This window comes from Tachysurus fulvidraco, chromosome 15 (genome assembly GCF_022655615.1).
Source record: "Tachysurus fulvidraco isolate hzauxx_2018 chromosome 15, HZAU_PFXX_2.0, whole genome shotgun sequence".
NCBI classification, from domain to species: Eukaryota; Metazoa; Chordata; class Actinopteri; order Siluriformes; family Bagridae; genus Tachysurus; species Tachysurus fulvidraco.
The window spans coordinates 21,635,448-21,662,947 of record NC_062532.1 but is presented as its reverse complement, the minus strand read 5'-3'; the positions used below and the strand labels follow the sequence as shown (position 1 = coordinate 21,662,947).

General features: G+C 47.4%; 1 protein-coding gene across 1 annotated transcript in view; it reads right to left on the bottom strand.

Annotated features, from left to right (window-relative positions):
• Nucleotides 1-27,500, bottom strand: part of rarab (retinoic acid receptor, alpha b) — an 88,218-nt gene that overhangs the window by 8,256 nt on the left and 52,462 nt on the right. Inside the window, 5 exon segments of the mRNA XM_047800981.1 lie at nt 2,300-2,317; nt 2,320-2,362; nt 2,364-2,444; nt 6,669-6,817; nt 23,877-24,071. Of these exon segments, the coding sequence (XP_047656937.1) occupies nt 2,300-2,317; nt 2,320-2,362; nt 2,364-2,444; nt 6,669-6,817; nt 23,877-24,071 (486 nt within the window).

Sequence of the window (27,500 nt, the reverse complement as noted above, 5' to 3'; positions counted from 1 at the left end):
GTCTGTAAACCAGACCCACGCTTACAGCTATCAGCGTAGAGCTGCAGAAACTGAACCTCATCGTTTCTTAACTCCACCTTCAAACCTCAGGCCACGCCCCCTCGCCGAGTCGACGCTCTGATGAAGAAGCGACAGTGTTTTCTCAGCAGCGTTACTTTAGCCTCGTATCTACCCTGTCTTGGTCGAACCGCTCGGTTCCCGTCGTCTTCGTCCTCGGACCGGAATCCTCGTTTCCCTTCATGCGCCGCTGCACGTTTTTACTATTTCACTCGTTTTTCATTCTATTAACACCTGCAAATGTAAATTCAATGCTCCACACACACACACACACACACACACACACACACACACATCTGAAACAGAGTAAATGTTGCCTGCGGCTCCTCCTCCTCCTCCTCAGCCCATATTCATCTCTCCCGAGCGAGTGGAGGTGCCAGCGTGGGCCGTGGAAACCCATCTAATGGAACCATTAAAGAACTATTAGTGCAGGGAAAGTCATTTTTCACCACACAACACCACACACACACCCACACACACACACACACACACACACACCACACACACTGAGAGGCTTCTCCATATCGAACAGAAACTCCCAACACTTGAATCACATCGGGCTGCTGGAGGAGCTTCAGAGGGACAAAACACATCTAAAGACGTCCTGCATGTCGGAGTTCAGGATTAAACAGAAGATGTTCAGCACCATGAGATTTCAGCACTTATGTGAACGCACACACACACACACACAGACACACACACACACACACACACACACACACAAATGGAGCAGCATGAGAACTCGACACACCTGCTCTACACTAATGTACACCTACGATATAATTTCTGATATTTAACAGCATTTATTAAATGTCTCACACACACACACAACCCACACACACACACACCCACATACACACACATACACACACACATACACACACACCACACACACGGCTGCTTATGATAATTTACTAAAAAAATAAAACTAAAATCAGCATGTGTGAAGGCCAACAAGGCAGCTTCTGAGCAGCTGGGCAGACTGGGGTCAAAGGTAAAAAGGTCAAATGTCAGACAGGCTGGCAGGGGGAGTGATGGAAGAGCACACACACACACACCACACACACTCACACACACACACACACACTTGTGCCTCAAAATTACGTGTTGCTTCAAAAGCATGGTCCAACTTCATCCACAAGGTGGCAGCACTGAGACTGTCAGCATCATACAGACGCACCGACACACACACACTCTGACACACACACACACACACACCACCACTGTCGGACACACACACACACACACCTGACAAACACACAAACACACACACACTCTGACACACACACACTCTATCTGACAAATAACACGCTCTCTGTGACACTCACACACACACACTCTGACACACACACACACACACACTCTGACACACACCACACACACAACTCTGACACACACACACACTCTGACATACACACACTCTGACAAAATACACACGCTCTCTCTGACACACACACACACCACTCTCTGACACACACACACTGATACACAACACACTCTCTCTGACACAACCACACAAACACACACACACACACACACACACACTCTCTGACACACACACACTGATACACACACACTCTCTCTGACACACACACTCTCTGACACACACACTATCGGACACACACACACACACACTCTCTGACACACACTCTCTGACATACACACACACAATATCTGACACACACACCCAATATCTGACACACACACTCACTCTCTCTGACACACACACACACACACACCACACACACACACTCTTGACACACACTCTGACATACTTGCACACACACTCTCTGAACATAACACACACACACTCTCTCACATACACACACACACACTCTCTGACATTACTCGTAACAAACACTCTCTGACATACACACACACACACTCTCTGACACACACTCTCTGACATACACACACACTCTCTGACATACTCGCACAAACACTCTCTGACATACTCACACACACACTCTCTGACATACTCACACATACTCTCTGACATACACACACACACACTCTCTGACATACACACACACACACTCTCTGACATACACACACACACACACACACTCTCTGACATACTCGCACACACACTCTCTGACATACACACACACACACACACACACTCTCTGACATACTCGCACACACACTCTCTGACACTCACACTCTCTGACATACTAGCACACACAACACACACACACACACACACACACACACCACAACACACACACACACACACACTTACACTCTTTGGACATGCCACTTCCAGGCACTTCTGTAGGCGACAGTACTGACAGCGGTGCGGTTGGTGTGACCTTGTTGATGATGCAGCTCTTCTCTCTGTGGCACGTGTACACCATGTTCTTCTGGATGCTCCTACGGAAAAAACCCTACACACACAAACACACAGACACACACAAACACACAAGCACAAACACACACACACAAACACCACACACACCCACACACACACACACACACAACACACACACACACACACACACTTAAGTCTCGATCTGTAGTGTTATACAGTGAAGCATGTTAATTAAGTGCTTTAAATTAGCCAAAATTTAAGCAAATAAAGTTTTTAATGAATAAAATCCCGACTTTTCTTTCTTTCCTTATTGACGTTTACTGACTCACACTGACTCAAACTGACTCGCACTGACTTGCACTGACTCACTCAGTGTAAACTTTCTTCATTACTTGGACTCCTTTTTATTTGTGTTTTATTGAACCGGTTCCTGGGTAAATAATGTTGAACAACATTGTGTTGTTTTGGGAAGGAGACAGAATAAAAGTCCCCTGTGTTTAGATATTTCTGTCTGAAATGTGTGTGTGTGTGTGTGTGTGTGTGTGTGTGTGTGTGTGATGTGTATTTAATGATGGGTTAATGAGTGAAAAGTGTCGAGTGAAAGTCTGAAACTTTGAGTAAGGAGTTTCGGGACAGCAGCAGCTGCTCCACACTGCAAAGATTTTACATAAATGAATTCACAAAGGAATTTATTCAAATGTGTAAACAAACTCTTTCTGCTACACAACTTTCACTTTGATGCTCATGCTGTGGAGCCGTGTTGGGATGGGATTAGTCCCTGTGTGGTGTGTGTGTGTGTGTGTGTGTTGTTGTTGTGTGTGTGTGTGTGTGTGTGTGTGTGTGTGTGTGTGATGGTGTGTGTGTGTGTGTGATGTTGGTGTGTTTGTGTGTGTGTGTGTGGATGTGTGTGTGATGTGTGTGTGTGTGTGGTGTGTGTGGTGTGTGATGTGTGTGTGTGTGTGTGATGTGTGTGATGTGTGTGGTGTGTGATGTGTGTGTGTGTATGTGTGTGTGCTGTGTGTGTGTATGTGTGTGTGTGGTGTGTGTGGTGTGTGTGGTGTGTGTGGTGTGTGATGTGTGTGGTGTGTGATGTGTGTGATGTGTGTGTGTGTGTGATGTGTGTGATGTGTGTGATGTGTGTGTGTGTGTGATGTGTGTGTGTGATGTGTGTGTGTGTGATGTGTGTGATGTGTGTGTGTGATGTGATGTGTGATGTGTGTGTGTGTGTGTGTGTGTGATGTGTGTGTGTGATGTGTGTGTGTGTGATGTGTGTGATGTGATGTGTGTGTGTGGTGACGTGTGTGTGATGTGTGTGTGTGTGATGTGTGTGTGTGATGTGTGTGTGATGTGTGTGTGATGTGTGTGTGTGTGTGTGTGTGATGTGTGTGATGTGTGTGTGTGTGTGATGTGTGTGTGTGTGATGTGTGTGATGTGTGTGTGTGTGATGTGTGTGATGTGTGTGTGTGGTGTGTGTGATGTGTGTGTGTGGGGTGTGTGTTTGTTTGTTTGTGTGTGGTGTGGTGTGTGTTGGTGTGTGTGTGTGTGATGTGTGTGTGTGTGTGATGTGTGTGCATGTGTGTGTGCGTGATGTGTGTGTGATATGGTGTGTGTGCGTGGTGATGTGTGTGCGTGGTGATGTGTGTGTGTGATGTGTTGTGTGTGATGTGTTGTGTGTGTGTGTGTGGTGATGTGTGTGTGTGATGTGTGTGATGTGTGAGTGTGATGTGTGTGTGTGTGTGATGTGTGTGATGTGTGTGTGATGTGATGTGTGTGTGGTGATGTGTGTGATGTGATGTGTGTGTGTGATGTGTGTGTGTGATGTGTGTGTGGTGTGTGTGTGATGTGATGTGTGTGTGATGTGATGTGTGTGTGATGTGATGTGTGTGTGGTGATGTGTGTGATGTGATGTGTGATGTGATGTGTGTGATGTGCGTGTGTGTGATGTGTGTGTGTGTGATGTGTGTGTGTGTGTGATGTGTGTGTGTGATGTGTGTGTGTGTGTGTGTGTGTGTGTGTGGTGATGTGTGTGTGATGTGTGTGTGTGATGTGATGTGTGTGCGTGGTGATGTGTGTGCGTTGTGATGTGTGTGTGTGATGTGTGTGTGATGTGTGTGTGTGTGTGTGTGTGTGATGTGTGTGTGTGTGATGTGTGTGTGTGTGATGTGTGTGTGTGATGTGTGTGTGTGTGTGATGTGTGTGTGTGTGATGTGTGTGTGTGTGTGTGTGTGTGTGTGTGTGTGTGTGTGTGTGTGTGTGTGTGTGTGTGTGTGTGTGTCTGTGTGTGTGTGTGTGTGTGTGTGTGTGTGTGTGTGTGTGTGTGTGTGTGTGTGTGTGTCTGTGTGTGTGTGTGTGTGTGTGTGTCTGTGTGTCCTCCGTGATCAAACTCCCCCAGATAAGCCAGTACAGGGAGAAGGTCAGAGATCTCCCACAGAAAGGTAAAATAAAGGAGTGTGTGTGATTTTCTCTTTACAGGAAGGAGGGACAAATAAAAGTCCTGCTGTGCCACAGAAAGCTGACGCACTGATAAACCTGTGACAAAACTCACACCAGGACATCAAAGAAAATCATCCTCAAGTGTGAACACAGGACTGGCAGCTGATCAGGTGATAACTCCAGAGTTTTAACACACACACACACATCACACACACACACACAGACACCCTCACACACACACACACAGACACACACACATCACACACACACACACACACACACACACACACACACACACACACACACACACACATCACACACACACACAGACACACACACACAGACACCACAGACACACACACACAGACACAAACACACATCACACACACACACACACACAGACACCACAGACACACACACACAGACACAAACACACATCACACACACACAGACACACACACACACAGACACCACAGACACACACACAGACACAAACACACATCACACACACACAGACACCACAGACACACACACACAAACAGACACACAGACAGACACACAGACACAGAATACCAGAAACACAGACACGCACACAATCCTAGACACACACACACACACATCACACACACACACACACACACACACACACACAGACACACACCACACACCAAACACACAGACACAGACACACACACAGAGACACACACACACACACACACACACAGACACACAGACACAGAGACACACACACACACACACACACACACACAGACACAGAGACACACACACTCTCAGAACACACACACAAACCAAACATTTAAATAAGGAAGTCAAATACAAGAAGATACTGGACTGGGATTAGTCATGCAGTGCATGTGAGAGAGAGGCTGAGAAATGACAGAGGAGAAAGAAGGTAGGAGAGGAGAGGAGAAAAGAGGAGTGGAGAGAAAAGAGAGGAGAGGAGAGAAAAGAGAGGAGAGGAGAGGAGAAAAGAGAAGAGAGGAGAGGAGAGGAGAAAAAAGAGAGGAGAGGAGAAAAGAGAAGAGAGAAAAGAGGAGAGAGAAGAGAGGAGAGAGAAAAGAGGAGAGAGAAGAGAGGAGAGAGAAAAGAGGAGAGAGAAAAGAGGAGAGAGAAAAGAGGAGAGAGAAAAGAGGAGAGAGAAGAGAGGAGAGAGAAAAGAGGAGAGGAGGTTGGATGAGAGTTGAGTTGTTCTGTGCTTGTGTTTAATTTCATCCTCAGGCAGTTCCAGCTCTTTAGTGTCTGTATAATCCCTCTGTGAGCCTTAAGCTCTGACCACACTGAGACTGTGTGTGTGTGTGTGTGTGTGTGTGTGTGTGTGTGTGTGTGTGTGTGTGTGTGTGTGTGTGTGTGTGTGTGTGTGTTCCTGTGACTGGACAGAATGGAGGGATTAAACTTGGCTGTGTGTGCAGTTATTAGAATGGAGGATGTATTACACCGAGCCTGGACACACATCAGCAACCGGTTTCAGTAACAAACAGTGAGGCTCTGACTCCTGACTCCACCCGCTGGCCCCACCCAATGACTCCACCCACTGACCCCACCCGCTGAACCCACCTACCCCACCCGCTGACTCCACCCAATGACTCCACCCACTGACCCCACCCGCTGACCCCACCTACCCCACCCGCTGACTCCACCCACTGACCCCACCCTTTGACTCCACCCACTGACCCCACCCTCTGACTCCACCCGCTGACCTCACCCTCTGTCTCGGTTTTGTGAGGATGCGATTCTGTGATGAAGACTGTGATGAAGACCCTTTTACACAAGTCTCGACTCCACCCTTCACTCTGTGTTAGAGTTAAAGGTGGTGTCGGTGGTGTCGGTGAGCTGAGTGTCTCCATACCTTACAGCCCTCACAGGCACTGACTCCATAGTGATATCCTGATGATTTGTCCTGACAGACGAAGCAGGGTTTATACACACGAGGAGGAGGAGGAGGAGACGGAGGACTTGGGACGATGTCCTCCGAACTGGAGCTCTGAGTGTCCACCGCTACAGAGAGAGTGAGGAGAGAGAGAGAGAGAGAGAGAGAGAGAGAGAGAGAGAGAGAGAGAGTTAGTCATGGATGAATAAAGCACAGCTACATCAGACACACCAAAAGAACGAGCTCCTCACAGCTGAAGCTGTCTCACGTTACAGGGATCTGATCTGAGGCCTGAACATCTTTATCTCCAACAACGTCTCGCTCATGTCCACTTCCTGCTCATGTCCACTTCCTGCTCATGTCCACTTCCTGCTCATTAGCTACATTCACCTTTACCGCTGAGGCGAGGCCGTGATTAGTCTGGTTCGCTTTAAGTGACACAATCACATGACCTGGCCTCAGTGAGCACTTACATCTCAATGTGCTTTAACTGGGGACCACTGTTTATCTATCTATCTATCTATCTATCTATCTATCTATCTATCTATCTATCTATCTATCTATCTATTTATTCATTCATTCATAATGATAAATAATGAAGGAAGGAAGTAAACTGCTGCAGTAGAAGAGGAATAAAACGTCAGGACGAGATGGTATAGGAAATAAAAAAATCTACAATCACACACAACAAACCTCACTATAGACCATCAACACAGTGTACACTCCCCCCACACCCACACACCCACCCACACCCACCCCCAACCACCCCCACCACTCCCCCACCACACCACACACCCACACCCCACACCACACCACCCACCACCCCACCCACCACCCACCCAACCACACACACCCAACCAACCACCCAACCACACACACACAAACACACAGTCAACCACCCAACCACACACACACTCCCACCCAACCACACACACCCAATCAACCACACAAGAACACACACACACAAACACACAGTCAACCACCCAGCCACACACACACTCCCACCCAATCACACACACACACACTCCCACCCAGCCACACACACACTCCCACCCAACCACACACACACCCCAACCACACACACATACACATACACAAGGTCAGGAATTTCTCAGTGAAGTTGAATCTTTCACAGAGAAAAAAAAATCAGCTCTTCAGAAGGAAATCGTCAGAGACTCGAGCTTCTAGAGTTCCTGTGTGACAGAAAGCGGGGGGGAGACACAGCTATGCTAGCACACCTGACCTCAGGTAGAAAGAGAAAGAGAGACTGTGTGTGTGTGTGTGTGTGTGTGTGTGTGTGTGTGTGTGTGTGTGTGTGTGTGTGTGTTAATGAAAAAGCGATAGCACAGACATGTGAGTGATGGAGAGACTGTGTGAGAGAAAAATAGGGCAGCGCATGAAAGGAAAACGCCCGCATACCTGGCAACATTCTCCGGGGAGAGAGCAGAGCCTGGTACACACACACACACACACACACACACACACACACACACACACACACACACTTCAAAGCAGAGCACGTTTGTTATTCAACTAAGTGAGGAGAAGCTGAAAGTCTGCAAACATCATTACAGTGAGAGAGAGAGAGAGAGAGAGAGAGAGAGAGAGAGAGAGAGAGAGAGAGAGAAGTCATCCAGTGAAAGGTAAAAACAGAGATGGAGTGAGAGACACAGTGGACAGATAAAAAGAAGACACAACAATAAGGGCTGAAGGCAAAAAGGAAGTGAAGATAAAGGAAAAGAAAGAAAATCAAGAGAAAGAGAGTAAAAATACTGAGAAAGAGTGAAGCCGAGGAAAACAGAGGGAGAGGTAGAGGACGAAAGAATGCAAAAGAGAACAAGAGCAGAGAGGTGAGGAATAACAGAGCAAAAGAATGGAGAGAAATATATAAGTGAGAGAAATAGCAAGGGTGTGTGTGTGTGTGTGTGTGTGTGTGTGTGTGTGTGTGTGTGTGTGTGAAAGGAAAGAGGAGAAGGAGAAAGTGACCGAAAGTGAGACTGGTGTGTGTGTGTGTGTGTGTGTGTGTGTGTGTGTGTGTGTGTGTGTGATGTAGGTCACTTCACACCAGCTGCTTATTTGACTCAGTGCCTGGATCACATCCAGCTCTCGGTGACTCAGGCTCCTAAACCCCGCCCTCTCACGTCTGATTGGCCAGTGAACAAAGACAAGAATGTGTGCAGAAATGACTGACCACTGAATAATGAGGTCAATTGAGTCTGTGTGTGTGTGTGTGTGTGTGTGTGTGTGTGTGTGTGTGTGTGTGTGTGTGTGTGTGTGAAGATGATAAACTTCTCCAGTTTATTTATTAAATGTGAACAGCTCTCAATCATCTGATTTAAGTGTTTAACGCATTATAAAAGGTTCACTGGTGACGTCACGGCACTGACATTGGCCCCGCCCTCATTCCAGATGGTTCTCATCGATGTGGATTGTGATTGGTCAGAATAACTGATAAGTTTCCTAGAGCAGCAACTCATTTATCGTGTCTTTAAAACAATGTGATCATCAGTACACAACTCCACAACACACTCCCGTGTTACACAACTCCACAACACACTCCCGTGTTACACAACTCCACAACACACTCCCGTGTTACACAACTACACAACACACTCCTGTGTTACACAACTCCACAACACACTCCCGTGTTACACAACTACACAACACACTCCTGTGTTACACAACTCCACAACACACTCCCGTGTTACACAACTACACAACACACTCCTGTGTTACACAACTCCACAACACACTCCCGTGTTACACAACTCCACAACACACTCCCGTGTTACACGACTCCACAACACACTCCTGTGTTACACGACTCCACAACACACTCCTGTGTTACACAACTCCACAACACACTCCCGTGTTACACAACTACACAACACACTCCTGTGTTACACAACTACACAACACACTCCCGTGTTACACAACTACACAACACACTCCCGTGTTACACAACTCCACAACACACTCCCGTGTTACACAACTCCACAACACACTCCCGTGTTACACAACTCCACAACACACTCCCGTGTTACACGACTCCACAACACACTCCCGTGTTACACAACTCCACAACACACTCCCGTGTTACACAACTCCACAACACACAACTCCACAACACACTCCCGTGTTACACAACTCCACAACACACAACTCCACAACACACTCCCGTGTTACACGACTCCACAACACACTCCCGTGTTACACGACTCCACAACACACTCCTGTGTTACACAACTACACAACACACTCCCGTGTTACACGACTCCACAACACACTCCCGTGTTACACGACTCCACAACACACTCCCGTGTTACACTACTCCACAACACACTCCCGTGTTACACAACTCCACAACACACTCCCGTGTTACACGACTCCACAACACACTCCCGTGTTACACAACTCCACAACACACTCCCGTGTTACACAACTCCACAACACACTCCCGTGTTACACAACTACACAACACACTCCCGTGTTACACGACTCCACAACACACTCCCGTGTTACACGACTCCACAACACACTCCCGTGTTACACAACTCCACAACACACTCCCGTGTTACACAACTCCACAACACACTCCCGTGTTACACAACTACACAACACACTCCCGTGTTACACGACTCCACAACACACTCCCGTGTTACACGACTCCACAACACACTCCTGTGTTACACAACTACACAACACACTCCTGTGTTACACAACTCCACAACACACTCCTGTGTTACACAACTACACAACACACTCCCGTGTTACACAACTACACAACACACTCCTGTGTTACACAACTACACAACACACTCCTGTGTTACACAACTCCACAACACACTCCCGTTACACAACTCCACAACACACAACTCCACAACACACTCTCGTGTTACACAACTCCACAACACACTCCCGTGTTACACAACTACACAACACACTCCCGTGTTACACAACTCCACAACACACTCCTGTGTTACACAACTCCACAACACACTCCTGTGTTACACAACTACACAACACACTCCTGTGTTACACAACTACACAACACACTCCCGTGTTACACAACTACACAACACACTCCTGAGGGGTGTTTGCCGCCGTTTAGCGCCCGTGTCACAGAGTGAGCGCTTTCTTGACTGCAGGTCAAAACAAATCCATCTCAGAGCTACGATCCGATGCGACAGCGTCTATAAAATCCTCCCGCACAGTCGGCTTTAAATAACCGCTCAGCGGACGAGAGTAAAGGACCAGATGAGCGGCTGATCCCAGACGATGGCGGCGTTTTCAGCTCGGCGCACAGAAATAGCGGCCTGTAGTTTTTGTTTCTGCGGCCGGACTCGCGGGGGAAACTAACACGCCTCACCAGAGGCCAAAACCACCAACCGGCAATTTTGTAATTAAGGTGCATTTTTATGGGCTGCAAAATAAGAGCCTTGCTGAAAAGGAAGTCTTAAACAAACAAGCGAGCGTGCGGCGGCACGTGGGGGCTAAATTAGCATTTCCCCAAGTGCCCTCTAATGTGTTCGCAGGTCTGATATCTGGAGATGTGCAGGGACAAAAACCACCCCACACCTCCACTAAACCACCCCGCTCCCTAAAGCCACCCACCACCCTGCTCCCTAAAGCCACCCCAAACCTCCACTAAACCACCCCCACTCCCTAAAGCCACCCCAAACCTCCACTAAACCACCCCCACTCCCTAAAGCCACCCCAAACCTCCACTAAACCACCCCCACTCCCTAAAGCCACCCCAAACCACCACTAAACCACCCCCACTCCCTAAAGCCACCCCAAACCTCAAAACAAAAACACAGCACCAGGAAAAGCAGGTCAGGCCGAAGAGAGCGAGAGAGAAACACTGATCACATCCAGGTGTGTAATGAGATTAACAGTGAACAATGAACGGACTGTAAAATACGACTAACAGGTTCAAGTGTTATTAGAGGCACACACACACACACACACACACACACACACACACACACACACACAAAGACACACACACAAATACACACACACGTGTGTATCTCTTTACTAAGTCACTTTACTAATAGACTGAGAATAAAATCATGACGTTTTATTGTGAAACATGTTTAAGGGTAAAAAAAAAAAGACAAAGCTGCTCCTTACAGCTGAGGAAAGACCTCGATCTCACACGGAACACACGGAACACACGGAACACACGGAACACACGGAACACACGGAACACACGGAACACACACTGACCTACACTTAACTTCATCTGGACACGAGGGAAAACTGAACGAGGAGAAAAAGCATCGACAGTGAGAGAGATCTGGGACAGGAACCAAGATCATCACCAACATCATGGAGTTATCTCCAGTGAGAGAGAGAGAGAGAGAGAGAGAGAGAGAGAGAGAGAGAGAGAGAGAGAGAGAGAGAGAAAAGAGGGGGAGAGAGAGAGAAAAGGGGGGGGGGAGAGAAGCAGCTTTTATTATAGAGAGAGAGAGAGAGAGAGAGAGAGAGAGAGAGAGAGAGAGAAGCAGCTTTTATTAGAGAGAGAGAGAGAGAGAGAGAGAGAGAGAGAGAGAGAGAGAGAGAGAGAGAGAGAGACAGAAGAAGCTGCTTTTATTATACAGAGAGGGGGAGACAGAGAACGGGGGGCAATTACTGTGGTCGAGATACAAACTTTCTTGAACTTTTTAGAGTTTTGTTCTTGGCTTGTGACTGAAGTTGAGAAGGTTTAGTGTGCGTCGAGTAAAAGGGAAGTGAATCAGGGATTAATGTTCTGTCTGTTACTGAGCGAAGGTCCAGTGTAAAGAACAAGTGTGTTTTTAATAGAAAACACAGCGACTGTCCTTGTGTGTGATGTCTGCCGTCTGTGCTGCTGTCGTCTGTTACTGTCGTCTGTGCTGCTGCCGTCTGTGCTGCTGTCGTCTGTGTTACCGTCGTCTGTGCTGCTGTCGTCTGTTACTGTCGTCTGTGTTACTGTTGTCTGTGCTGCTGTCGTCTGTGTTACCGTCGTCTGTGCTGCTGTCGTCTGTGCTGCTGTCGTCTGTGCTGCTGTCGTCTGTGCTGCTGTCGTCTGTGCTGCTGTCTCGGGGTTTACCCCCGGGGGGCGTGTTTTTTTTTCGTCTTTTTTTTTGGGTGGGCCCTTTTTTTAAAAAAAAAAACCCCCCGGGGTTTTGGGGGGTCTGTGGCGGTTTTGGGGTGGTTTTTTTTTTTTACTGTTTTTTTGTTTGTTACCGGGGGGGCCCCCTGTGTTTTGCTGCCCTTGTGATGCGTCGTCTGTTTCTTCGTCTTTCCGTCGTCTGTGTTCCCCGTCGTCTGTGTTCCGTCGTCTGTGTGCTGTGTTGTGTTTTTCTGGCTGCTGTCGTCTTGCTGCTGAAGAATCTGAATCTGCACCAAAAAAAACGCACTTTAACATTTAATTAAACTGACTTCACTCTCACCCGGGTTTTTTTTGGTTTGTGTGTTTTGTTTTTTGGTGTGTTGTGTTTTCCGCGAATCTTTTATGGGCGGTTTTGTTCCTCACAACTCACATCCATTTTTCCAGGTTAACATGTGGCCTTTGACAGCCCCCAAAAAGCAAAATGCGAGTGCAACGCGGAGGAGCGGCAGAGCACCGATGTTAAACAGTGTTTTCAGCGAGCTGCGAAAAAAATACCCCTTTCTTTGGGGCCCACCACGGATTAAAAATAAAACCATTGGGGGAAACCCTCGTTTTTAAAAAAGGGATCTACCACACGATAAAACCGCTTTTGACTCGGGCCACAAAATATTAGAGAAAATAGACAAAAAAAAGAGGGGGAAGAAAAAGGGGGGGAAAAAAAAGGGGGGGGAAAAAAAAGGGGAAAAGGGGAAAAAAAAAAAGGGGGGGGTTTTTTGAAAAAAAAAATATTTTCCCTCTTTTTCCCCTTCTTATTTTCTCCTCTCTCTCCTTTCCTGTTTTTTTTTCTTTTTCGTCTCTTCTTTTTTTTTTTTTTTTTTTTTTTTTTTTTTTTTGTTTCCACTTTTTTTAATCTTAAAAAAAAAAAATATAAAAAAAAACCCAAGTCAAACATCAAAACCAACAAGATAAAAAAGAAAAAAAATTTAAAAAAATTTTCAAGATGAAAAATCTTTAATCAAACCCTCCTGGGGGGGATTTTTTAAAAAATTAAAAATGAGAGGTATACCCCCCCTGGGCCTGGCATTTCAACTGGAACTTGGGAAAAAACCCCCAAAAAACCAGGAGGGAAAAAACAAATGCAACAGAGCCGGGGGGGGGGGGGAAGGGGGTGGTGGGGGGGGGGGAAAGGGGGGAAAAAAAAGGAGAGGGAGGGGAGGGGAAAGGAGGGGTGGGTTGGCGGCCCCCCCAGGCGGCCCCCCCCCCCCGCCCCCTCCCCCTTTTCGTGTCGCCCCCCCCTTTTCTCGCTCCCTTGCCCCCCCGGGGCCCGGGGCCCCCTTTTGTTTTTCTTTCCCCCCCGCGGCCTCCCCCCCCCCCCCCCCGCCGGGGGCTCGCGTGGGGGGGTTTTTTGTGGGGGGGGGGGGAGCGGGGGGGGGCCCCGGGGGGGGGGGGCCTGGTGCGGGGGGGGCGGGGGGGCGGGGGGGGGCGGCCCTTTTCCCCTGTGTGCGCGTCTGTGTCTGCGCGCGTGCGCGCGGGGCGCCGCCCGCGGGGGGGCCCCGGGCGCCCCGGGCGCGGGGGGGGGGGGGGAAAAAAAAAAGAAGGGGGAAAGGGAAAGGGAAAGGGGGGGAGAGAGAGGGAGAGAGTGACACAGGGAGAGAGTGACACAGAGAGGGAGAGAGTGACACAGAGAGAGAGAGAGAGAGAGAGAGAGAAAGAGAGAGAGAGATCCTGCAGCTCTTCAGTGAAACACTTGACAACACTTTAGTTGTTCTTCCCCTCAGGTGTGAGCTGATCATCAGTCGTCCCTCAGCGTTATTACAGTCACTGCACAACACACACCAGCCCTGAGGAGCCATGATGCCTGGGGTAGGGAGCCTAGGTAGGGAGCCTAGGTAGGAGCCTAGGTAGGAGCCCCCCAACTATCCAGAAGCCCCCTCACATTACATCCCTTACATTTACAGCATTTAACAGACTCCTTTATTCAGAGTGACTAACATTTTATTTCAATTTATACAACTGAGCAATTGAGGGTTAAGGGCCTTGTTCAGGGGCCCAGCAGCAGCAGCTCGGTGGCCCCTTTACCTTCTATCACCTCTAACCCTTCACAAACTACCCCTTTACCTCCAACCCTCCCTTTCCACACTATCCCTCCACCCCCACACCACCCCCTTCTCAAACTGCCCCCTTAGTCGGGTTAACAGCACTTCCTGATCCCACAGCACTTCCTCTGACTGTACAAATAGAGAGGCTGAAGATTGCGTGTGTGCGCGCGCATGTGTGTGCGTGTGTCTGTGTGTGTGTGTGCGCGCATGTATGTGCGTGTGTCGTGTGTCTGTGTGTGTGTGTGTGTGCACGTGCATGTGTGTGCGTGTGTCCGTGTGTGTGTGTGTGTGTGCGCGCATGTATGTGCGTGTGTCGTTGTGTGCGCGCATGTATGTGCGTGTGTCGTGTGTTTGTGTGTGTGTGCGCGCGCATGTGTATGCGTGTGTCGTGTGTCTGTGTGTGTGCGCGCGCGCGTGTCCGTGTGTCTGTATGTGTGTGTGCGAGCGCATGTGTGTGCATGTGTCCGTGTGTCTGTGTGTGTGTGCGCATGTGTGTGCGTGTGTCCATGTGTCTGTATGTGTGTGTGCGCGCGCATGTGTGTGCGTGTGTCGTGTGTCTGTGTGTGTGCGCGCGCGTGTCCGTGTGTCTGTATGTGTGTGTGTGTGCGCGCATGTGTGTGCGTGTGTCCGTGTGTCTATGTGTGTGTGTCCGTGTCTGTGTGCGTGTGTCTGTGTGCGTGTCTGTGTGCGTGTGTCTGTGTGTGTCCGTGTCCGTGTGTCTGTGTGCGTGTGTGTGTCTGTGTGCGTGTGTGTGTCTGTGTCTGTGTGTGCGTGTCTGTGTGCGTGTGTGTGTCTGTGTGCATGTGTCCGTGTGTGTCTGTGTGTGCGTGTCTGTGTGCGTGTGTGTCTGTGTGTGTCTGTGTGTGTGTGCGTGTGTGTGTCTGTGTCTGTGTGTGTCTGTGTGTGTGTCTGTGTGTGTCTGTGTGCGTGTGTGTGTGTCTGTGTGCGTGTGTGTGTCTGTGTCTGTGTGTGTCTGTGTCTGTGTGTGCGTGTCTGTGTGCGTGTGTGTGTCTGTGTGCATGTGTCCGTGTGTGTCTGTGTGTGCGTGTCTGTGTGCGTGTGTGTCTGTGTGTGTCTGTGTGTGTGTGCGTGTGTGTGTCTGTGTCTGTGTCTGTGTGTGTCTGTGTGTGTGTCTGTGTGTGTCTGTGTGCGTGTGTGTGTGTCTGTGTGCGTGTGTGTGTCTGTGTGCGTGTGTCCGTGTATGCGTGTCTGTGTGCGTGTGTGTGTGCGCGTGTGTGTGTGCGCGTGTGTGTGTGTGTCTCTGTGTGTGTGTATGTGTCTCTGTGTGTGTGTTTGCGTGTGTGTGCGTGTGTCTGTGTGTTTGTGTGTGTGTGTCTGTGTGTGTGCGTGTGTATGTCTGTGTGTGTGCGCGTGTGTGTCTGTGTGTGTGCGCGTGTGTGTCTGTGTGTCTGTATGTGTGCGTGTGTGCGCGTGTGTGTCTGTGTGTGTCTGTATGTGTGCGTGTGTCTGTGTGTGTGTGTCTGTGTGTGTCTGTCTGTGTGCGTGTGTGCGTGCGTGTGTGTGTGTGCGTGCGTGTGTGTGCGTGCGTGTGTGCGTGTGTGCGCGTGTGTGTCTGTGTGTGTCTGTATGTGTGCGTGTGTCTGTGTGTGTGTGTGTCTGTGTGTGTCTGTCTGTGTGCGTGTGTACGTCTGTGTGTGTGTGTGTGTGCGCGTGTGTACGTCTGTGTGTGTGTGTGTGCGCGTGTGTGTGTGTGCGCGTGTGTCCGTCTGTGTGTGTGTGTGTGTGTGCGCGTGTGTACGTCTGTGTGTGTGTGTGTGTGCGCGTGTGTGCGCGTGTGTGTCTGTGTGTGTCTGTCTGTGTGCGTGCGTGTGTGTGTGCGTGCGTGTGTGTGTGTGTGTGCGCGTGTGTGTCTGTGTGTGTGCGCGTGTGTACGTCTGTGTGTGTGTGTGTGTGTGTGTGCGCGTGTGTACGTCTGTGTGTGCGCGTGTGTGCGCGTGTGTGTCTGTGTGTGTCTGTCTGTGTGCGTGTGTGCGTGTGCGTGCGTGTGTGTGCGTGCGTGCGTGTGCGCGCGTGTGTGTCTGTGTGTGTGCGCGTGTGTACGTCTGTGTGTGTGTGTGTGTGTGCGCGTGTGTACGTCTGTGTGTGTGTGTGTGTGTGTGCGCGTGTGTGTGTATGTGTGAGCACGTGTGTGTCTGTGCGTGTGTGTGTATGTGTGAGCACGTGTGTGTCTGTGCGTGTGTGTGTATGTGTGGGCACGTGTGTGTGTGTATGTGTGTGTGCGCGCGCACGTGTGTATGTATGAATAACAATAATAATAAAAGTTACCACATGACTTTTCTGTAATTGTGACTGAAAGCCAGAGAAAACGTCGAGCTCCTGTGAATGAATCTGCTGAAGCGAAACTGAAGCTCCGACACCTGTCATGTTGTGATGTTTTGATGCTGGGAGCTTTGAGGAACAGCCTGTTCTGTGTGGTTCAAACAGAAGTCTGTGGTTTGGTGCTTCTTCTCCACGGCGGCACATTAAAGCACGCGATGGCCTTCAGGGCTGCACGAGCTCTATAGCAGGGCGCCATGTGTTGTGAAATCCCCGCTTGGTCGTGACACATGATTTAACACGAGCGCTTTCTCCAACCTGATTACAGAGCGGCTTCGGTAACGAGCAGCCTGAAGGAGCGCATACTTGGAATCAAGTGAAATGTATTGACATACATTCTAAGCAGCAACAATTCTATCCATCCATCCATCCATCCATCCATCCTCTGTGTAAAAGAGGAACAACACAGTGGAGAAACACACGTCATATTTTCTCTCTTTATCTGAAGCATTCTGCCATGAGCAATTCCAGTCCTTTTTACTGTTATACACAGTGGAAAAAACCTTGAAGCCATTTCAGAGTGTGTAAAAACCCTGAAGCGCTTCCACACTCGCTACGTTCGCCAGTTTCATGCTAATTTTTGAGGAACTTGCACAACTTGCTTTAGAGGTGAATGTACAACTTCCTGAATCGACGGCCTTCTGGAATATGACAAAGATCCTCGGGTTAGAAGCAAAAGTAAAGGCTGCATGCCGTCCCGACAACCACCTCCCTCCCTCACTTACCCTTTACCTCTCTGACCCCCTCACGCCCTCCCACTCTCACCCCCTCCCTCTCTCACACCATCACACCTCCCCTCGCAACACCTGGAGCCGTGACCAATGAACCGGTTTGCCTCCGTTTCCTTCCTTCTCCCTCCATCCATCCGTCTTATTCTTGTCTTTTCTTCTTCTTCCTCGTGGCGTCGGACGTCTCTGCTGTTCCTGCCGAAACTGCGCGTCTCGCAGGAAACGATAAAACGACACGAGGACACTCGTCCTTAGTTAGTACTTCCTCATTCCAGCACCATGTGAAGCTCATCGCATTTCTTTGACAGTTTGTGGCCCGTAACATTCAAATCACCCCCCCCCACACACACACACACACCATCCCTCACCCCCACACCATCCCTAAACCCCCGCACCATCTCTCACCCCCTTGTACCATACCTCACCCTGTCACCCCACCCCTCAACTCCTCACCCCATCCCTAACCCTCCCACCCCACCCCTCGATACCACCACCATCCAATGAATTTACCTTATATAAACATTCCTTTATATAAACTAAGATATTGGAAGACAGATATCACCAGGCATCAATGGTCGTAGGTTGGACCTTGTTAAATCGTGCCGTCGTACACACAAGTCAGTATTTTAAGGAGGCTATGAATCCAGTACCCAACCCCCCCAAACACACACACACATGCACGCACACACACCACCCCTTCGCCCCTCCACCCCTCTGCAATGAAGCCCTTTATGTTTTTACCTTGAAGGTACATACCATATTGACAGAGTCCATAAAACACAATCCTCACTCCAACCCTGACGCCGACTCCAACACTCAGGTCTTATACTAGCTGGAAAAATCTCAAACAGCTTCTTATTTACTGCCGTTATGGAGATCATGGCTCTATCTGGTGTCCTCACACACACACACACACACACACACACACACACACACACACACACACACTCTCTCTCTCTCACAGTATGACATTAGTGATTCAGTTGCAAAGGTCTGTCTGTTTCCCCTGAAGACAAAAGTATTGGCCCCCCATGAGTGATGGGCCACAGCCGCAGCTCTACTCTACACATTTACATCTGTACCTTCACTAAATATTCACACACAACTTTCTTTGCCTTTTTTTTTTTTTGGGGGGGGGGGGGGGGGGGGGGGTGTTAAACTGCTCTGAGATCTGATAAGCAGCTGAGCAACCTAATTACTTTCAGATGTTATAATGAAAATAATAACCGCCTCGTATCTGATGGCGTTTGCTGGGAAACTTTTTGTTTGAGACTGTGATTCAACAAATTTTTTCACACCAAACCTCCACTACTCACCCCATAGACTAGTGAAAGAGACGTCCACGTGATTATGGGGAAAGTTGCTCATATTCAGAACCGGTTTACACGCTGAACTCAATTTCCTTCAGAATATTAAAAGCTCCATGGTTGCCAGATTGGGCCAGGCCGTTAACTAGTATGTTGCCAGATTGGGCCAAGTCTTTAACTAGTATGTTGCCAGATTGGGTCAAATCTTTAACTAGTATGTTGCCAGATTGGGCCAAGTCTTTAACGACTATGTTGCCAGATTGGGCCAAGTCTTTAACGACTATGTTGCCAGATTGAGCTGTCTTTAACTAGTATGTTGCCAGATTGAGCCAAGTCTATAGCTAGTATGTTGCCAGATTGGGCCAAGTCTTTAACTAGTATGTTGCCAGAGCTACATACTAGTTAAAGACATTTACATAAAAAAAAACTACTACAAATAAGACGACGGCATTAGAGTGTGGTTAAAGATTAAAGTTCTTTTTCTAGCTCACAATTTAAAAAAAAAAAAAAGAAGAAAAAAAGAAAAAAGTTTGTTTGTAAAGAGAACAGCCTTCTCACGGGTGTGTGTGTGTGTGTGTGTGTGTGTGTGTGTGTGTGTGTGTGTGTGTGCGTGCGTGCGTGTGTGTGTGCATGCGTGTGTGTGGACATGACAGACTTCTTTAAACACTGTGTGATGGACGGATCACTCGTGAAGAGAAGTGGCATGACCTCGTGAAAAGAAAAGGAAGACGAATGATAAAAGCCGGGACTCGAAGGCTAAAACAAACACAGAGTGAAGGATTGCACACATCCGCATTACACACGACGACAGGAGTGATCCATTACACACTCATCCACCTTTTCTTAAATTCTTTACACATGGACGTATCCAGTGAGTGCAGGTCGGTTCTGAGGCCTCAGGATTAAACGAATGGTTTTTATTTAAATCTGCTGATTAAGAGTACGATGTTTTATAAAGCCTCTATAGGAAGGAGTCTCCAGTGTCAGAGGTGAAGACGAGTTTACGCTCGTTCCTGTGCTTTGTCTTGTTCATTTCATGATGGAGAATAAGAGAGATGTGGAAGAGAGAAGCGAGAGAACGTGCTGCATCCACAACCAGAGCCATAGTGAAGATGAAGAGCTGCATAACTGCTCATAACTCATCCAGAGCTACATAACTCTCCGTAACACATGCAGGGCTACATAACTGTTCATAGCACATCCTGAGCTAAATAACTGTTCATAGCACATCCTGAGCTAAATAACTGTTCGTAACTCATCCAGAGCTACATAACTGTTCATAACACATCCAGAGCTAAATAACTGTTCATAGCACATCCTGAGCTAAATAACTGTTCATAGCACATCCTGAGCTAAATAACTGTTCATAGCACATCCAGAGCTACATAACTGTTCGTAGCACATCCAGAGCTAAATAACTGTTCATAACACATGAAGGTTTACGCTCGCGCAGCACTTAGACGCAATAAGGAGACAGTAAACGTTTCACTCAAACGCTCTTGTTGCTCTCTACCGAGACGTTTTTTCTGCCGTGAAAACCAGAGCAGGCCGTCAGCAGGTCTCGCGAGGCGCAGGCTAAATAAAAGGATTGAATGAATAGAAACTCATTATATAAATATTGCATTGGAGGGGATAATTAATGTTGCTTAAAATAACGTACGTGGCCCACTAACGCTGGGAGATAAAACTGGTTGCCGAGTGCAACGGTTAAATCCGGGGTGGTTTTTTTTCCCTTCGTACGCCACCATAACGCACTTTTACATTTTTAACATTAACGACATCGTCAACACGACAGTAACGTAATAATCCAACACGGGAGATCATTAAACACCGCCGCTCGTGCTGTTCAGTATTCTGTTTGTCTGCCCATTTATTTCCACCCCGCAGTTCTGAGGAGAATTCACGTTCCTGGTGAGAATAAAAATGACAAAAAGGAATTTCGGGTTGAATTCTACAGTGAACTGAACTCTGAGGCGGATGTTCGCTGGTCACGGAGAGTATAATTACTGTACTAACTCATTACAGCTCATAATGACTCGTTAACACAGTTCTCCATTAGGATCTCACACTTAAACACTTAACAAACAGTAGTGATGTCACCGTGAGCCACAGTGATCCTACAGACCTGCCGTAAAGCTGTTATTAAAGCTGTTATTAATACATCCAGGATTATCACAGTATCTGCCTGAAGGTGAAATTCTCCACAGAACTTACCCCCTGCCTCGTCACTCTGCTGGGGAAACTCTGCTTTAAACTACACCACCACACTGCTTATAACTGCTCATAACTGTACATAACAGAGCATAACCCACTCAGAGCTACAGAACTATGCATAGCAAGTCCTGCATAATGGTGCAAAAACCAACATAACAACCCCAGACCTGCATAACTGTTCATAACTCATCGAGAGCTACATAACTCTCCGTAACACATGCAGGGCTACATAACTCTTCGTAGCACATCAAGAGCTACATAACTGTTCATAACACACCCAGGGCTACATAACTGTTCATAACACATCCAGAGCTAAATGACTGTTCATCACACATCCAGAGCTAAATGACTGTTCATCACACATCCTGACCTAAATGACTGTTCATAACACACACAGGGCTGCATAACTGTTCGTAGCACATCCTGAGCTAAATAACTGTTCATAACACATCCAGGGCTACATAACTGTTCATAACCAGTTCTGCATAAATGATCACACCCTGTTTAGTCCTTAATAACAGTTTATAACTCATCCAGTCCTGCATGACTGTTTATAACTGTTTATAAAACTGCATACAGTAGCACTTTTTTTGGAGACCCCAGTTGCCCTGTACATATTTTATTTGCCCACCAGCCGTTTTATTGCTCGTCCCTTTGTGTCGCTGTGGACGAGAGAACAAAATGCCCCAACTCCTGTGACTCTCAGAAGTCTGAACCCTGTGACCGTCCTGTGGTGTAGTAACAGCAAGCGTGTGAAGTTACGGTGTGGATCGTGATATTGACAGGATGCAAGATTCTCTGGATCACCTTCGTGTCCACCGTTTGACCTCCACCCTGTATAACGACTGCACAAGAAGCAAACAACACAGCAGTCGTGCAACACACACACACACACACACACACACACACACACACACACACACACACACACACACACACAGCTAGAAACCGAGCTGAAAAATACTTCTCCCCACACGCCTGTCTAAAAACCACACACTGCTTAGCTGGCACGAAAGTCTGAAAGCCTGAAACCCAGACACACACACGCGCGCATGCACACACGCGCACACACACACACACACACACACATTCATTAATCAACTGCTGTTCCCTGAACATTACACACCAGAGCAGAGTCCCACATTTCACTCCAGTTCCTCGGGGATCCTAAACCAGTTTAGTGATTCAGGATTCAGTTTAGCTCTAAATACACCAGCACCACATCACACACACACCCACACACACACACCAATAACCTGTATCTGTCCTCGTCCTTATCTTTCGTACCTTTATTACCTTATTCACCTTTAAACAATCATGACCCGACTGTTACACAACCGAATATTAGATAATCAATAATCAGCTCCAGAGCAAAACTTTAAGCGCCCCGAGATCTCACACATCACTGAATTATTCGGTGCTGAGTTTTACTTTAAATTGCATCACTTTTAAACTTTAGCGGAGAATTGTTATTCCGTTTCGGCTCCGAACCCAATTCTCGAGATGTTGCAATAGAAATAGAAAGATTTCTCCATTTTTTTTATTGATTTACTTTTATTTTTTGGACTTTGAACGCCTACGGCTACAACAATCACACACGTTCCAGTACTTTTTTTTTATTTTAACCCATTTATCCACTAAATGAGCTGCACAACACGACTCAGATGGTTTCAGAGTCTAACACACTCATTTCTTTTAGACCTAAAGAAAGCAGAAGTGGTTTCCAGACCACGGCTTACTTTTCTGTCACGCTGCGTTCCTACACACCGGAGACAGCGTTCATAGGAAGTAGCTGGTGCAGCAGAGAGGTTACGGTCTTACTGTCCTGGTTTTGACCACGAGATCTGGTGATTGTATAGAGTTTGAAAACTATTTTACACAAATCATCATTTTAGGGACAATAAAAGTATCTTTCAATCTGTCTAGACCTCCATGGAGATGTTGCGGTCCCTCAAATCGACTGGCGATGGACGCAACCGAGCTCTGTTGAGAAGATTGACGGCGCACGCGATGGTGCAGACGGTCTCGAGTGATAGACATAAATTTGAAAAAGATCTAGCATCGGAAACTGATAGTCATGTGTATTTTACTGACACCGAAGTGGTGAGTAGGTGGGAAGCTGGTAAAACCGCACGCACGCACGCACAGACGCACGCCATCACCCGAACCCTGGACGGAACCCACAAGCTTCCTCATCTGCACCAGACAAGTTCTGCTCATTTGCTCCCTGCCTAGAAGACATCGAGATCGTCTTGAGATCTCGTGACAGAAACCTGTCCCGTTAAGGAAAGGTACGCTTCTGGTTGTGTTCTGTTCTGTACACCGTGCAGTTTACCTGCTGCAGGTGAGTCACAGCACAAACGCAACACGGTTTTACGCGCTGGCACACAAGGTGGAGCAGGAAGAGGAAAGAGGTCACCTACAGTGAGAGGAGCTCCAGGGGACGAAGGATCTCGGCATCCCTTTATCCTGGATCAGACATCCGCGCTTCTGCTGCTGGTGCTGCTGCTGGTGGTAATAATCCACGCTTAAAAACGGGTTCGGGGTCAAACCCACCACGTCCACATTCTCATACATCTCCACGCAAACCCGGAGAGATCCGACACAGAACCGACTCCCTGAGAGACACACAGAGAACAAACTTGCTCGAGGGGTCGTGCAAAAAGAACGTGCACGCGCGCAAACACCACTCAGCCGGAGAGTTGCGTCGTTATAACGACGTGCATCATCATCATCATCATCATCCTCAGCGGCGGCACGCGCACTTAATCAGATACGATAAATAAATAAATAAAAATAAATAAATAAAGAGGAGAAATCAGCACGGGGTTAAAGTGGGACCAGAAGTGAGTGTGTGTGCGTGAGAGAGAGAGAGAGAGAGAGAGAGAGAGAGAGAGAGAGAGAGAGAGAGAGAGAGAGAGAGAGAGAAGGTAAATATCCGACATGCAGCACCGACGTGTTTAATCCTAATCCGCGTGAATAAAGTCCCGTCCCGTGCGCGCGAGGTCAACAACTCCGTCCTGTTCCTCCACACACCGGGCAGAGCGCGTGCACTGCTCTTCATCCGCGGCGGCGTTCCGTCGTGGCGTCACGGCAGCACTTTCGTCTCCGCGGTGTCTCCGAGCGGCTCCGTGATTTTTTCGCCTCTTTCTTTCTCCCACAGCGCGGAGACTTGACGAGCGCCAGCAGCTGCGCGCTAACCACGCCTCTTCCGCCAAACCACGCCTCTTCCACCAAACCCACACACACTAACCCCGCCCACACGCGCACTAACTCCTCCTCCCCTCTCTCACAGGGCCTCCAGACGACATGGAAGATTGTTGTTTTTATTTCCGCGTGAACTTTCACCCAGTAAAATAAATAAAATAAACGATCACATAAAAATCTTTATTTATAAAAAATATATATATATAAACCGTTATATCGCCTATTTGTAAAGGGTGTTATATTGTACTTTAATGCTGATATTTTATATAAAACTTAAGTTCTAAATAAATAAATAAATAAACAAATAAACAAATAAATAAATAAATTAAAATAAATGAATGAATAAATTTAAATAAATAAATAGATCATTTTTTTCTGTCAAGGCAGAAAAAAATGATGTATAAAAGTGTATATTAAATGAAATACATCCTATTTTATTTATTTGTTTTCCCTGTAAACACAACAGAAATAAATCTAAAATATTTATACACATCATTTTCCGCCTCCGGACACAAAAGGAGTCTGCGCCTCGTCTTCTGCCCTCATAACACGTCACTGAGTGTTTTCTGAAGAAGCTCGGTTCAGATCGTGGTTACGTCAGATTTCGGGTATTAACGTCTTAAACGGTCTGAGATCTGAGAGTCAGACTGCACGGGACGGCGTGTCGTACCTCGTGGTTTACGCTCAGATATAATCGTGTTATTACTTTTATTAGCATTTAAATATCTTGCTGGCTAATGATCAGTTTCAGGAACGTCAGTAGATTTCTGCTGAGCTGATGAGACTCTGTCCTTCCGCTTGGTCTGTACAACACCGGTATACACCTGAGTGTTTAAAAACGTGGTGTTTATAACAGGACGATGGATGTTCACCAGCCCAAGGTTCCTGCCAGGCACTGATAGCTCCATCCATCAGGAGAGCAATGGATGCTTCCTCTCCCGTTCCCGTCCTTGACTCTCAGCAGGTCAGCTATCGATTTCAGCGCCGGATAAAATATTAGCCGACACGCAAACAGCTGATCCTCCAATAAACGTATGTTCGTTAATGGACGAGTCGCTTTAATCGGCCGTCTCTAATGGACGTGACAAGTGACGCGAGCTCTCAGGATCGTGATTAAAAGGTAAGATCACGTCATACTGCCCCGATCTGCTACCCCGGGGTTAAAACGGTGCCTGAGAATGAACAATCGTGTGATATATTTTATATTCAATCACAGTCGGTCCTGTGAGAGTAAATCACTGACGTTAAGCGAGTCGCATCGCAGCCCCGTGACCTTGAGGGAACGAACTCGAGCGTTGTGGAGAAGCTGATAAAAGCCCCTCAGCGGCAGTGCGATAAAAGCGCTACAATAAAGATAACGAGTGCAGGAGGCGGCGTCTTGAACATCAGTCGTATAAAGAAGTCGTAGCGTTATTGATCCGAGCTCTGTGCTTTGATCCCACTCCAGAAACAAGGACACGATAAGAGGACGTTATCAGAGAGAGCACCATGGACACGCCGTCATAAATTCTCAAGAGCTCTTTACACGATTACTCACAACTCTTCTGTTCAAGTTCTTCTGTTTTTTTCTTCTGTAACACTTTGAGGTTCTAGACGTTTTACAGGGGAACCGAGCGCTAATGAACCGCTGCTGAGGATCATAACAATTCTCAAATCTTCATTCATTTTGATTTCCACCAACAAGCATCAATCTGTTACTCTCCAGACTGCACTTTTTTTTTTCTTTCTTAAGCGCTCTACAGATGATTTAGGGCTCTTTTCGCTCGGGGACTCTTCTGAAACGGGAAACCCTCTGAGGTGCAGCTTGACTTATAAATGTTAAGAATGTTGGCCAAGAGCCAAGGAGAAGAAAGCTAATGTAAATTTCAAAAACAAGAAATGGGGGGGGGGTCCTTAATTATCCAATGAACCCCTGAGGAACCCATGAGGAACCCATGAAGAACCCATGAAGAACCCTTTTTTGGAGTAGTAACTTGTATGAGTACAGTATGAATTATTATAAGTCCTTTCAGATGTTCTATTTGGAACATTTTCTGATATCACCACAACGTTGAAGGTTTCCGCTTCAACTCAGAAGACGTCCTTCAGTCTTTCTGCCTCTTGGAGAATCTATACACCAAAGTGTGTTCTTCTCAGACTGGGTTCCAACATTAGAATCATTTAAAAGGATCCTACATGATCTATTAAACCCCTGAAGAACCTTTCATTTTACTATTTATTACAGGCTATACATTTATTACATCACTATATATGTGCACTTATGGTCTACTTTACTCCTGAAGAACAACCAAAGAACCCTTAAAAGTTCTAGCTTCTCTTAGCCCTTTACTTCTTGAAGTTCTCTGTCCTGAAGATGAAGATGTGGAAGAAGAAGAAAGCGTAACGGAATGTGAATGTAGACCGGATCGATCAAACCTCATTCTGATGAAGTGAGCGTTAAAAAAAATCGATTTGAAGCATCTCCATCGTGGTGTGTGTGTGTGTGTGTGTGTGTGTGTGTGTGTGTGTGTGTGGTTTATAGGTTTATTGCCTTTAACAGGCTTTCGTAGATGTTTTGATTTGTAAAGCGGTTAATTTCTAAAAAGAAAAAGAAACAAAGCAGGACTTTGACAGATGATTGGACGTCACGTCACGTCCAAAGCGGTCGCGACGAATCGAAACACAATCACGTCAAAATCAGTTTCCGTCCGTGCCGAAGAAGTTCTGAGCGACAGAGTGACAGATGTCGAGACTTCAGGAGAAAGCTGATATAATTATACATACAGAGACTTTAAAACTCTCTCCTTGAGATCGTTCCTTTCAGAAAGCTTCCTCTGAAGCGGTCCACAGTTCGAGGCAGC